This window comes from Rhopilema esculentum, chromosome 21 (genome assembly GCF_057945365.1).
Source record: "Rhopilema esculentum isolate cy_ngs chromosome 21, ASM5794536v1, whole genome shotgun sequence".
In the NCBI taxonomy this organism is placed as follows: domain Eukaryota; kingdom Metazoa; phylum Cnidaria; class Scyphozoa; order Rhizostomeae; family Rhizostomatidae; genus Rhopilema; species Rhopilema esculentum.
Window position 1 is genome coordinate 990914 of NC_142835.1, and position 13269 is coordinate 1004182.

At 35.8% G+C, this 13269-nt stretch overlaps 1 protein-coding gene across 3 annotated transcripts in view; it reads right to left on the minus strand.

Moving 5' to 3' along the window:
* LOC135684867 (phosphatidylinositol 3,4,5-trisphosphate 5-phosphatase 2) overlaps positions 1-13269 on the minus strand; it is a 30143-nt gene continuing 16874 nt past the window's right edge. For 2 of the 3 annotated variants that reach the window (XM_065200554.2, XM_065200556.2), the window contains exons 22-39: positions 12952-13038; positions 12422-12480; positions 12035-12092; positions 11506-11618; positions 10774-10861; positions 10082-10184; positions 9379-9443; positions 8612-8644; positions 8159-8212; positions 7868-7954; positions 7492-7557; positions 6991-7074; positions 4474-4510; positions 3679-3706; positions 3318-3380; positions 2826-2876; positions 2390-2560; positions 1-1710 (exon numbers count right to left, since the gene is read on the minus strand). In XM_065200554.2, the coding sequence (XP_065056626.2) occupies positions 1657-1710; positions 2390-2560; positions 2826-2876; positions 3318-3380; positions 3679-3706; positions 4474-4510; positions 6991-7074; positions 7492-7557; positions 7868-7954; positions 8159-8212; positions 8612-8644; positions 9379-9443; positions 10082-10184; positions 10774-10861; positions 11506-11618; positions 12035-12092; positions 12422-12480; positions 12952-13038 (1301 nt within the window). In that variant the 3' untranslated portion in view covers positions 1-1656. The remainder of the gene's footprint in view (positions 1711-2389; positions 2561-2825; positions 2877-3317; positions 3381-3678; positions 3707-4473; positions 4511-6990; positions 7075-7491; positions 7558-7867; positions 7955-8158; positions 8213-8611; positions 8645-9378; positions 9444-10081; positions 10185-10773; positions 10862-11505; positions 11619-12034; positions 12093-12421; positions 12481-12951; positions 13039-13269) is intronic. The other variant, XM_065200555.2, reaches the window with a different exon arrangement.

A 13269-nucleotide genomic window follows, 5' to 3' on the forward strand; every position in this document is an offset into this window, starting at 1 on the left:
TTTGAAATTGTAGGTCGTTTATTTTCAAAACAAAATACATAACCGTGTACAAAATTCGCTAAGCTCTAAATTCTCATTGTAACTCCTATGTACATGAGTATGTTTGGTCCTACACAATCAACGTTTCCATTGGATAATATTTCTATACAGTTCTAAAATATATTTTATAAAAAATCTGTAATGAAAACACAAACGAAAAAACTGAAAATGCAAATCGAATTTAGAAAGTATGGTTAAAAACAATTGAAAGTCTTTCTTTCTTTCTTTCTTTCTTTCTTTCTTTCTTTCTTTCTTTCTATGTTTAAGTAAAAGACATGGACCTAAGTCTTGATACTACTGTAGGCCCTCGTAACCATAAGCTTAAAACAGCCCAAAAATCAAGATGAAAGTAACAATATGACTCAACAATACCATTTGATGTGATCATAGAACAAGAAGTAACAAACGCGGGACAAACGCGGGACAACCGCGGGTTGATATACACCGGGTTGGATTTTCGAAATGTTCACACGAAGAAAACAAACCCGGGTGACTGGGCAATTACACTACTCAACCTTATCCCATCTGGTTCGTGAAAAATAAGCTACCATTTTTATAGTCTCTATGCAATTTATTCACAAAAATTGGTCTCTTAAGAGCACAAATGCCTCAATGTTTCTGAATTTTTTTGAATTTCCAAATGTTTGTCAGTAAATCTGAATTTCATTCGGCCTCCCATTTCTCGGTCTCATTTTCTCAATTCTTGGCACAGTTGTAAGTCACTTTCAACAAAGTAATCACAAATGAAATGTTCTATCTGGTCTGAGCAATGCCGAATTCGAAATTATGTAGAGGCTCGTGATCGAAAGAAGCCTGGGCTCGACACAGTACGAGCCGAAAACACGAGGTTAGTTTAGCTCGGGCGCACCTTCAAAGATAGTTGCCTTAACAGGATAAAAACCTTATCTTTAACCAGAGTTAGCCCTGGGTTATTTGGTGTCGTGTGAACAGGGCTTAAAGGCTGTCTGTTCTGTTGCTGATTTGATGCTTTACAAATATGCCTGTCATGTGATATTATGATTATTTATATGCAAGATCTTTAACCTTAGTTGCCTCTCTCATTCAAAAAGTCGTTTATGCGTATAGCCACAAAAAAACAGTAAACCGAAAAGGACATGGTACCTTTAGATATGAAATTTTGTTACTTAGATGTCAGTTACAAGCTTTGTTCAGAAGACAAAGACATAGCTAGACTAACAGTACGTGTATTTAAAGGATTAATGGTACAAAACCAAATAAAAAACAATGGAAAAAAGAGTAACAAAAACGCCATTTGACTTCTTTTCATCCAAAACCTTGTTCTTTATCTCTCATATATTGTTTCCTTAGTGGATCATGCCAGGTGACATCAGGGATCTGGGTGATAAGCCAATAAGAACAGATCTTAAAACGAATATGGAATAAAAAACAAGTTTCTTCATTTGTCCTGCTAGACTGTGCTTTTTCTTTAGATTTTTGATATACTTTGCCAATGAATCTTTGAAAACAAGACCATCGCTCGATGAAAAACTCATCACTGTTTTCTTATTGTTCTGAACAACAAATTCTTTCAAGGAAAATATTCTACCTCCTGTTAATAGGAAAATTGCAGTAACGCTAAAAATATTGTTTCCATCATCATGATTGGTGCTTCAGAGCTTTGTTCTTCAACAGTTCAGCAGACTTCAGTAGCTGTAAAAAGTAGATTGATTTTGATGTGCAGTAGATTAGACGTGACTGGAACGTGAATCTCAAGGATTTACTAGCAAATTGCCTTGGAATCGATACAGTCAGATTTATGGTGGAAAATAAAGTATACGCTTTCAAAAAACAAAGAAAACCCAGACTCTTACTAGATATTAAGAAGACTTATTAAAGCTGACGAATGCCAAGATTGCTAAGGTACTTATTAAAGCTGACGAATGCCAAGATTGCTAAGGTACTTATTAAAGCTGACGAATGCCAAGGTACTTTATCCTAGTTTAGGTTTTTTACCGTAAAATGTAATTTTGTAATTGGATCTTTCTTATATTATATAGCATGTATTTTCATTAATAGTTGACCTTAATTAGCAACTATAACTTGGTATAAATAGTTTAGCGATTTCAAATAGAATAATTATTCATAGTAATAATAGTCCACTCGTGGAAAAAAGAACCTAAATATAACAATATATTGTAAGACTGATGTGAAATTTTGCTAAGACGTGTATTAACCCCTGAAAGCACAAGAAAAAGGACCATGAAGAGTCTTATATTTATTTCAGAAAGAATTGTTCCAAGCCACCCAATTTTATCATAATGGCTCGAAAGATCGCATAAGACAAAAGTGGATCAGATTTTGATGAAATATCGATGAAGCTATAACATACTAGCTCGATGTGCTCTTTTTGGTGTACCCCTGCATCCAGTAAATCATCCTGCGTGAAATCTAAGTAATCGAGATCGTCCCAGCCAGCAGCAACCAGCCGGTCATGGTATTGGTGTAGGTTAATTAGTTGCAACCAGTCTTCGACTGAAGTTGGACTATTCTTTAGCAGCGACTGTTGGGGTAAAAGAGAGATTTTAATTACAGAAGATATACAACTATGCAAAGATTGGGTGATCTTCCTGCAGACATACCAGGAAAAAGAGACATGCCTTGATTTTCATTTCAAAATTTCACAGCAGAACAAAAAATAAGACATTCCTATGACGTACGTGCGTATTACTCCATTCATGACAGAAAAAAATTATAAAATTTATCTTAAGCTGTGCCGTAGTATTGACTTGATAGGAAAAGTTGGCTCGGAAAGGTCCGAAACTCACTCTCAGTGATCTTGGCTTTGGCTTTGGTGCAGTATCTGATTGTTGCGAAGTCTAGAGGAAAAAACACAACCTGACTAGCTGACCTTCTCTCAGCATTAAAATGTGGATAAGGCCATGGTAGAAAAATTCCAATTTATAATTGACATAAATATATGAATAGAAAGGCTTGTTAGTAGTATTATTACCATATCACTTCATGTTTGCTGGTACAGGGTCTTATTAATCTCAATGCTGTTACAATTTTGCTCTTCAAAGACATCAAATATAAATAGATTCCTCTAGAGGTGAGTTTTGCATTACAACCAAATGAATGCAATAAAAACATTATTCCAAAAAGACCCCCTGGCCAATGAGATCGATTCCACAATGAAGAATTTTGGCATGCTAGAAATGATTTAATAGCTGTTAAGAATAACTGGCAAAAAATACAAATAATATTTTATTCAGATTTGAAATGTTAATAAAGTAAACATAACGATGCGGACGACTTACGATTGCAGCATAAACCGAAGACGCTCGTCTCGGAACTGGTGGGGGTCTCTCCTGGTCATCGATCTAAAAGTACAATACAAATGTCGATTGTACAAACGGACTGGTTTTCGGTTTCAAGACAATTCTGGCGATTTTCAGTGGGGCGAAGAGAACCAGTGCGGGATAAACTGTTACAGCAAAAGGATTTTTAGCTACATTTTTCAAAACAGCTAAAGAATCGTGAAAATGAATTAAGACGGTGAAGAAGAAGTTAAGTGTAACAATAACGAGAACAGTTGCTGATAAAGATGATGATGATTATAATCTTAATGGTGATAACACAATGATAAAAATGTAAAAAAACAAAGTCTTCAGTACTCACTTCGGATCGCTGTTGAAGGTGTTGTGTACTGAAAAAAGCAAATGAATTAATCAGTTGGTAAACAGAGACTGCAGAAACTGACCTAAGAGCTTGAAATAAAGTAGGTTTAGGCAATAAGCTCTGCAATTTGCCGCGAAAGCTCCATTTAGCCAACGTTCTAATAAGCCCCTTATTTTGTCTCATACAAGAAAGACAAAAACACAAAGGCAAAACTTTGGAGAAAGATTGTGATGCTTTCTTGCGATAATTCTTCAATCTTAACTTTACGTGTTCTAATAATGTGGTTAGCATGTTTAAAATGTTTTGCCTAGCTCTTAAACAAAGACGTAGTTGTTGCAAGAACAGCTTGTTAAAATATGAGAAAACAGATTTTTGAGCTCCAAAGACAATTCGATTGGCAAATGGCCTACTAGGTTTTTGGATCACTCTTGAAAACTGTGGAGATAAATCCGACTGCACAGGTATTATTTCTCTTTGCTGCATTTAAATTAGCCTTCCTCCTCCTCTAAGAAGCCCCTTTCTGGGGTTAATCTACACAAAATGCCACAACCTGGCTTCAATCGTGCAAAAAACAGTTTGTGCCAAACCAAAGCCGGGAATTAAGGCTATCAAATATTAAAACTATCTATAAAATTATTAAAAACATCGTGATCCTGCGTTCTTAGATAATTTTTTAGGTCTTTTTGTCTCACCAAATAAAATGAAATAAAATAAAATAAAAGTTAAATTTAAATACCAGAGTGAAAAGAAAGATACAAATATCTTCACCAAGTAATATTCGGTACAAATATTTACCTTTTGCTCATTCTTGGATCTTCTATCCAAATAATTTCTTTAGGCAAAACAAAAAAGGACTTTAAAAACCTCTTCGAAACTAGTAAAATACATGATGGGTGTCACGTAACAACAGAAATCTTTAAAAATCGAAAGAGGCCGCAAAATATTGAAAAACCAAATGGAAATTATCATAATAAGTCCTATAATTTGTAAAATATGTAAGGGAGCTAAACGAAACAAGATTTGTATATTTGATTATGATGTTATATCTAAAAATGCAACTTAATGCCTCAATGGAGACCAGCGAAATTCCACATAGAAGTCAACGTATGTTATAGTTGATGTCGATATTTAGGCATGTTTCTGATAAATTGGTCATCCGTTGTTACCGTCGCTATCATAAATACTCGATACAACAACTCGATTTTTGACGTTGCAAGTGAATTCTAGACTTACTCCATTAGCCTCTGTTTCGCTAATGCCTCTGTTGTAGCGTCCGTAAAGTGAGGCTGTCGCGGCACAGAGGCTCATAGAGTAAGTCTAAGTGAATCCCAAGAGAATCAGTACATGGTATGAACAAGAGTTCTCTTTCTTGGTGATCGTTGCACTCGGGCGTTGGGGGGGGGGGGGGGTACCTTAACATGTTTGAAGGTACGGGGACGTGCCATTATTACCATAGGGGTACCTTTTTTCTGAAAAGTGCGGAATTATCGGTATCAGCTTTTGAAATTTGTACAATGTACCATTTTGGGGAAATATTGCAAAAATATTAGGAGGGAGAAAATGAATGTCCAGTTAGAGATAAAGGTATGAAATATGTGTAATATTGATATTTTGGGGCACAGGACATGCAAATTTGGTTAATGATTTATTATATACTTTAAATGCTCTACAGAATAATGGGTATAGTTTTCATCATGTTTGCGGAATTATGGGTCACATTTTTTCAGACATTTCCGGAGTTATGGGTCTAAAATTTTAACCAAAATGGCACATTCCCATCCAAAATTAGGCATAGTTTACCCCCCGAGTCTTTGCAGACATTGTAGCAGATATAGTTTTCCAACTCTCTCTATTTCGGCAAAGCTCAAGAAAGCTAATTACCAAGGACCGAGTAATGGCGAATCGCTATTGGACCGTTACTTTGTTTTTAATAGAACGAACAATTTTCGCAAAAATGTTTTAAAAACAGCTAATCGCTATTGGACCATTACATTGTTTTTAATAGAACGAACAATTTTCGCAAAAATGTTTTAAAAACAGCTAATCGCTATTTGACCGTTACTTTGTTTTTAATAGAACGAACAATTTTCGCAAAAATGTTTTAAAAACAGCTAATCGCTATTGGACCATTACATTGTTTTTAATAGAACGAACAATTTTCGCAAAAATGTTTTAAAAACAGCTAATCGCTATTTGACCGTTACTTTGTTTTTAATAGAACGAACAATTTTCGCAAAAATGTTTTAAAAACAGCTAATCGCTATTGGACCATTACATTGTTTTTAATAGAACGAACAATTTTCGCAAAAATATTTTAAAAACAGCTAATCGCTATTGGACCGTTACTTTGTTTTTAATAGAACGAACAATTTTCGCAAAAATGTTTTAAAAACAGCTAATCGCTATTTGACCGTTACTTTGTTTTTAATAGAACGAACAATTTTCGCAAAAATGTTTTAAAAACAGCTAATCGCTATTGGACCGTTACTTTGTTTTTAATAGAACGAACAATTTTCGCAAAAATGTTTTAAAAACAGCTAATCGCTATTTGACCGTTACTTTGTTTTTAATAGAACGAACAATTTTCGCAAAAATGTTTTAAAAACAGCTAATCGCTATTGGACCGTTACTTTGTTTTTAATAGAACGAACAATTTTCGCAAAAATGTTTTAAAAACAGCTAATCGCTATTGGACCATTACATTGTTTTTGATAGAACGAACAATTTTCGCAAAAATATTTTAAAAACAGCTAATCGCTATTGGACCGTTACTTTGTTTTTAATAGAACGAACAATTTTCGCAAAAATGTTTTAAAAACAGCTAATCGCTATTGGACCGTTACTTTGTTTTTAATAGAACGAACAATTTTCGCAAAAATGTTTTAAAAACAGCTAATCGCTATTGGACCGTTACTTTGTTTTTAATAGAACGAACAATTTTCGCAAAAATGTTTCAAAAACAGCTAATCGCTATTTGACCGTTACTTTGTTTTTAATAGAACGAGCAATTTTCGCAAAAATGTTTTAAAAACAGCTACATTACAAAATTCTGTGCTTCCTTTGAACAATACGAGTCACACCGTCATTTAAAAAACCTGTCCCATATTTGTGTCTCTAAAAATGTTACAAACAAACTAGCAGCTTTAACCCATTTTGCAGGAGCAAATTGACATTCTGTTATCCCGCCTACCCGATATCGTATGAGTACAATGCAGCTTTTCAAGTGCTAGGATAAATATATTGAGATACGTTATTACGTCACCAATAATCGATGTAAATAAAATATTATATCGAATGCGTATTAGGACTTACCAGAAGTTGAGTCAGGCTGTTGAGTTGAAATTGGAGTGGAAAGCTGTCTACTGAGACGCTTTTTTGGAGGCACTGGAGGAGCAGCTTTTGGGGAAAAACAACGAAATAAATAATATGCAAGGGAAATTGCACGTTTAAATATATTCTCAAGATATCCAGTGAAAATAGATTGATCAAAGCATAATTCTCCAATAAGTTCGTTAAATTAATGAAACAGGATTTCATTTTGCGTTGTCTGCGTACTTTGTTATTACAAGACTTGCCTATTTGCTCGTTCAGACCTGGGGGCAGTTAGGCAGTATCATCATATATCAAATACTCATGAAACAAAGTATGAAAGGGCAGTTATTTCACACGCAGCAGAACTTTGTCAAATGGAACGGCCCATTGAATTATACGGTGAAGAATTCCCGCGTAAATGCAGTGATAGATTCCCGCGTAATGAGCGAACATGACTGGTCTTAATGACTGGCTTAATTCAAAGTTTTAATCAACACTTACCAGAACTAGAGTCCCGGTCAGCACTAGCCTTTTTAGGAAAATAAAAGTCAGCAGCGCTGAAGGTTGCTAGAGAAAAAAGTTGCAATTATTGCAGGTGAAAAATCTAGCAGTTAAGCAGTGCATGATCTCCGTAAAAACATCAAGCAAAAGTGTAGAGCGAGGGAAAAATGATTTGCAAAATAACCTAGATGAGCTCAAATAGAAATAGATTATGTTTCCATTTTTAGGCATGAATAATATCTGTAACTGTTTCAGCAAATAAAGTATTTTGGCAAAAATTATTTCTACTGAGTCATTAATCAAAGCTCTTTGTCCGATTAGTATTTCCTCGCGCCTAGCCTCTGGTATCCCAGCCAAATAATCTCAGCCTACCAACCTTCGTGTTCCTTTTCGTTTGTGAAATTGCTTACAATTTCATAGTTGCCAGAAAGCGTGGAATTATGCATCGTCCGCCTTCGTTGATCTAAGAGTAAAATGGCCACGGATGTGTAAGTCGGTACACAGGTTGAGCTGCATACAAATGAGATGAGCATTTTGAAGATAAACAACAAAAGTTTCCTTGTTGGAGAACAGAACAAACTGAGCATAGGCATTGTCAACAGTACAAGGGTTGCTCTCATATTGTTGTTATAACATAGCTGAAGAAACTCACAAGCATGAACCTTACCTAGATCTACATTTTCTGTGGTACATGAGCTGGAATCAACTGACGCCATGGAAGCTGCAGGAGCAAAACCATCATAAGAAAAAAAATCATCTTTTATGACAGCAAAGATACCTAAGATTGACGCAACATTTGCAGGCACCACAAAACCACATAAAACAGTTTAACATTTAATGTGCACGGATAATTTACCCTACCGTAGAGCTACCATCCCATTCTCCCCTACCCCCCCCCCCCCCCCCTCCCATGTACGAATACGGATCATTTTTGCTTATACGTTCCCATTTGAAAAGGCATAAAAGGAAGTTACAACCTTTGAGCTACATCATCATAGCGTGTAAGCAATAGCCATTCGTAAAAAATATGGCGTTAAAAAATAAAAAAAAGGAGAGGCACGGTGTTTTTCAAACTAACATAAACCCTTGACTCTACTTTGCTAATAAGCAATTTATTTACCATTTTCTATTGATTCTCCAATACTTCGTAAATCTGCAATGAAATAAGAAGAGGCAAACAGTTTCCAACGTGTAGTCCTGTCACTTAGCTAAAATTCTAATCAAAACTCATTGTTTTGGTTTGGAATCTTCTATTGGTATCTTTCAATAATCTCAGAGATTTCATCAAGCAACGTTTTTATCCAGAACAGATTTTTCTGAAAAGTGTGGAATTATTGGTATCAGTTTTTCATTTAAATATATGCAGAATTGTAAGTACCATTTAAAGATACACGCACCATTTGTTGAAAAATATTGCAAATATTGTATGCCATGTGAAATTATGGGTCTGGTTTTCATTATGTTTGCGGAATTATGGGTCACATTTTTTCAGACATGTGCAGACATATGGGTCCAAATTTTGAACTAAAATGGCACGTCTCCGTCCAAACTTGGCTTAGTTGTCCCCGAGCATGGGTATTTTCTACACTATATATTCCCCTTTTGATAATAATATTTTAGTTTTCAGACTTGAGCCACTCCTGGAAAAACTCATTTTGTCTAAACAATTCATTTTGATTAATATTGGTAAGCGACTGTTGGCAGATTGTACACCAAAATTGTCGTTCTATACCATTGGCAAGAATCGAATATTGTACCAAAAATCGAGTGTAGTTTGAGAAACTACGGAGAACACATTGACGGCTTAAGATTTCAAAGACAAAGTTGTGCAGGACTGAAGGATAGAGCTGTGAGTTCAGGCTGAGCAAACTAAGTCATTTTGCTCACCCGAGACATTTTTTACCACCATGTCAACATTCTTTTGACTTGGCTGATTGACGGTTGCACGGACCCTGCAAAAAACGATGAAGCTATCAAAAGCGTTTGCAAACACACAAAGGGGTTTTAGACTTCGCTCAAGACTGATTTCTATGGATTACAGCTTTCAAACATAAATATGGTCATTTCTAACCCTAAGATTTCGTATTAACTATAGATTTCAAATGAAAGCGTAAGATCTGGATGGATTTTTTGACATTTATTTTTTTGACTGTTGTAAATATTTTTATTCTTGTAAGCAATGTACGAAATAACTACAAAATTACAGCGACGATACCACCGGGAGTAAAATGGTATTTATCTTCCTAGTGGATATACGAAACGCCAAACAAATATACGAAAAGGGAATAAAATTCAAGGGATACAGAAGCTACAAGTACCCTCTTCCTTGCCATAAGAGCCCCTTTTAATTGTGCATGTGAAGGCTGCGAGAACTAGACATGTATGGCTTGTGAGTTCGAGGGTTTCGTTTAATGTAGATTTTGTATCCTTAAGAAAAGATATATAAACATAGAATTGGAAATTTTAGAAAGAGCTACGAATACAGGGACATATAAGTGCTTTTATCATGTCTTTAAGAAAATTTTGTTACGTCTCTTGAAGTAATGATTACGATAAAAATAGAGAATAAATGCATTATACTCTGTCATACATTAACCTTATTTCCCCACTTTCATCGCCAAGATGCGTCAATGTGGAGGTAACTTCTTCGATGCCACCACGTATCAGCCTCTTAACGGATAGCACAAATTCACCTAAAAGAGGCCAAGCTCAAAAGTTATTACTCAAAGAGAGCGCTGTTTTACAGAATTCTTCGTTACCATGTACAACCATTACTATTGTTTAAGCTATCTACGTTATGTATTCTACACATTTTGAGATCCGACAATATCATCTAAGTGTAGATGAAATGAATTCATCTTGGTGCTTAGTTTCGCTATAATCATAATAATAGTACTATAGAGTTTCCGCCTAGAATAACGCAGCAATACGAAACTTATAAACTCTTGTTAAACTTGCTAGCCCCAGCCTACGAAATCTTTAAGTATTTTGTTGGACAGAAATAGGATACGCACACCACCCACTGACCCTATGTTTGGCTAATAGTCTTTGCCGCGATCGTCTCAGTAAACCTGATAAGCAAATACATCTGGTGTCTCTGAATTACCAAAAATGGCATTCAACGGCAAATACAAGGACTGATACTTGATATACATAATACTTGAGACACATGACCAAACTTTTGGCATCAAGGACAAAGTTACGCGGTAGAAAACTGATCTATAGATTCATGTATGTAGAATGCTAAGTTGGGAATTCATGTATTATAATGATATTCCATACCATATGACTCGTGTCCATCTTCTCCCTTAATTGCTATTTGGATGTGCTGGTCCTCAAGGTAGCCTTGATTTGACAAGGCAGGTATTAGCTATAGAAAAATATACCATATTTAGGTTTAATAAAGAAAAATGAAAAGATTCTTTTTGATGAGGCAAACCTATAATAGCAGAATTTGCACATTTTTACGTCTTAAATATGAGCATAAAAATTTTCTCTTCAGTTTAGCCATCTTCAGATTTTGATTTAACGCTCTTCAAAATAAAAGAAAAATTTGGGACATTAACTTTCCAAGGGGTGGAAGTTTACAATTAGTTACCTGGGAAAGAACTAAAAGAAACGGTCGACGAGGGGATGGAGGAGGACGATTGATAATGATATTTTACGATTCATGCGCTGACATTTGGTGCTTCTTCAATGTCAGGTCATCCATCTTGTTTTGCAGCTCGCGAAGTTTTGACGTGAAAAGCTCCGGGAAAGTGTTCACATCACACTAAAACCACTCTTGAGTGCTGTGCATGAGACATCCAGAATGGAGTTTTTTCACGCAGATAATCGGAGCGTTACGCATAGGATACCTTTGGCATATTATGAACATTTAAAAAGCCCTATCCGACATGAAAATCAGGACGCCTCAATAACTATCCAGTATAGTGTGAACGGGGCCTTAGTTATTAAATCGCTCTGTTTAGCATTTCCCCCGCATTCTCAAATTACGATAACTGTAAAAATTACCTTCGGGATATCATCTGTTTTCCAAGCAGGATATGAATGTACGGCATCATCTTTTTGTGAATGCCTCCTGTCTCTCCAGTCCGATATAGAATTTAGTTTGGATTCAAGATGGCCTGAAAATAAATCCGTAAGGTCACCCCCTTAAACTCACAAATACACAATACCATAAAAGCACCAAAGACAGTAATGGGCAACTAAGTATTGAGTACATGACTTATTTGTTTTGCTATATCTCAGTCCAAACAGAAACTTCTGATCTGCAGTTGCAAAAACGACATGCCATGGAATAAGTGTGACACGGATCAAGGGGAAGGGGTAGAATGGCTGACAAGTAGGCAGTTTGGGATTGTGACTTTTATGTTGCAGATTAGATCAAAAGCCTTTGTTTTGAAGCATTGGCAAACAAGAAGGCTTTTAACCCTGCATATATATATAAAATAATTTGAACTGCCTGCCAATTCTGTCCGCGAAAACACGACAGAGAAACGTCCTTTAGAGAAACATAGATCTCACACACAAATCACTTTACCTTCAAGGCACGTCGAGCAAAAATACAACAAGAATCGAGTTTGGCAGCTCGTTCGTATCTGAGGAAAATAAATTGAATTGATGAAGATTTTTACTGAAGATATTCAAGCAAAACTATTCAAAATTATGTAAGGCCTCCCTTAGAAGCCTCAAACAAAGACAAAGCCAAGGTTAAAAATGTCTTAAACACATAAGGGAGCTAAGAAACAGAAAAGCAATTTGTGAGATGTCAGAATTTTATAAAACAACAAACATACAAACTGTGGGTTTCAAAATAAGACCGGGATATATTTAAATAATAACAACAACAACAGCAATAGCAGCAACAACAACAGCAGCAGTAGCAGCAACAACAGCAACAACAACAACAACAGAAACAATAACTTACCTTAGCCTCAACGTGCAAAAATTCAATGACTGTATTCTGCCCTGATTTGATATGGCAACCTGAAAAAAGAGTTGGCTTATAGAGATTGAACTCAAACTGTCTGTGGGAATCACAGCCTTAGGGCGAAGAGTAATCTAAGAGTAATCGCATAGTGGTTTAGTAAGGATTCTGACTGATTTGCAACACACTAATTACCTTTAACAAATCAGAATCACAAAAAAAATCTGGACGAAATACTAGGGCATGGGTGGTGACACTGGACTGTCTATACACACGTGGAAAGTATTTAATAGAAACTTAAAAAGATTTATTAGGACTTTCAGAACTATGGCAATATGTTGAGGATATCAAAAGATACGAGCTTTCCACTAACGCTCGATCCACAACATCAACGGCTTTTCCTTTTACGTCAGTTCATATTCAACAAATAGAACAATTTTTACAGCTGTCTGTTATGAAATTAAAGCTATTAAAAGCAAGAAACAAACAAACAACTCTTGAAAACGAATATAAACATGTAAAACACTCACTAATATCCTCTGACTGGGAAAGTATCCCAACATCGAAGGCTGCAAAAACTGGTGCATGGTCGCTTGTTTCTATATCTTCAGTCGATCCTAGGTCGAAAGAGGACACACGAAGATCATGTTGCTGGACCCTTTTAATAAGCTAATTTGGGGGCAATTGCCCCTCTATCCCCAGTGACCTTTAACTGTTTAAAACAATAGGCTATTAGCCTCCTCCTTATATGAATAAATGCTTGTCCCCCAGCCGAGTTCCCTTCGAAAAAGCTTTGCTTTGTTGGGAGTGTTTGACATGAGACATGGTTATCCTATGCGGCGGAATGG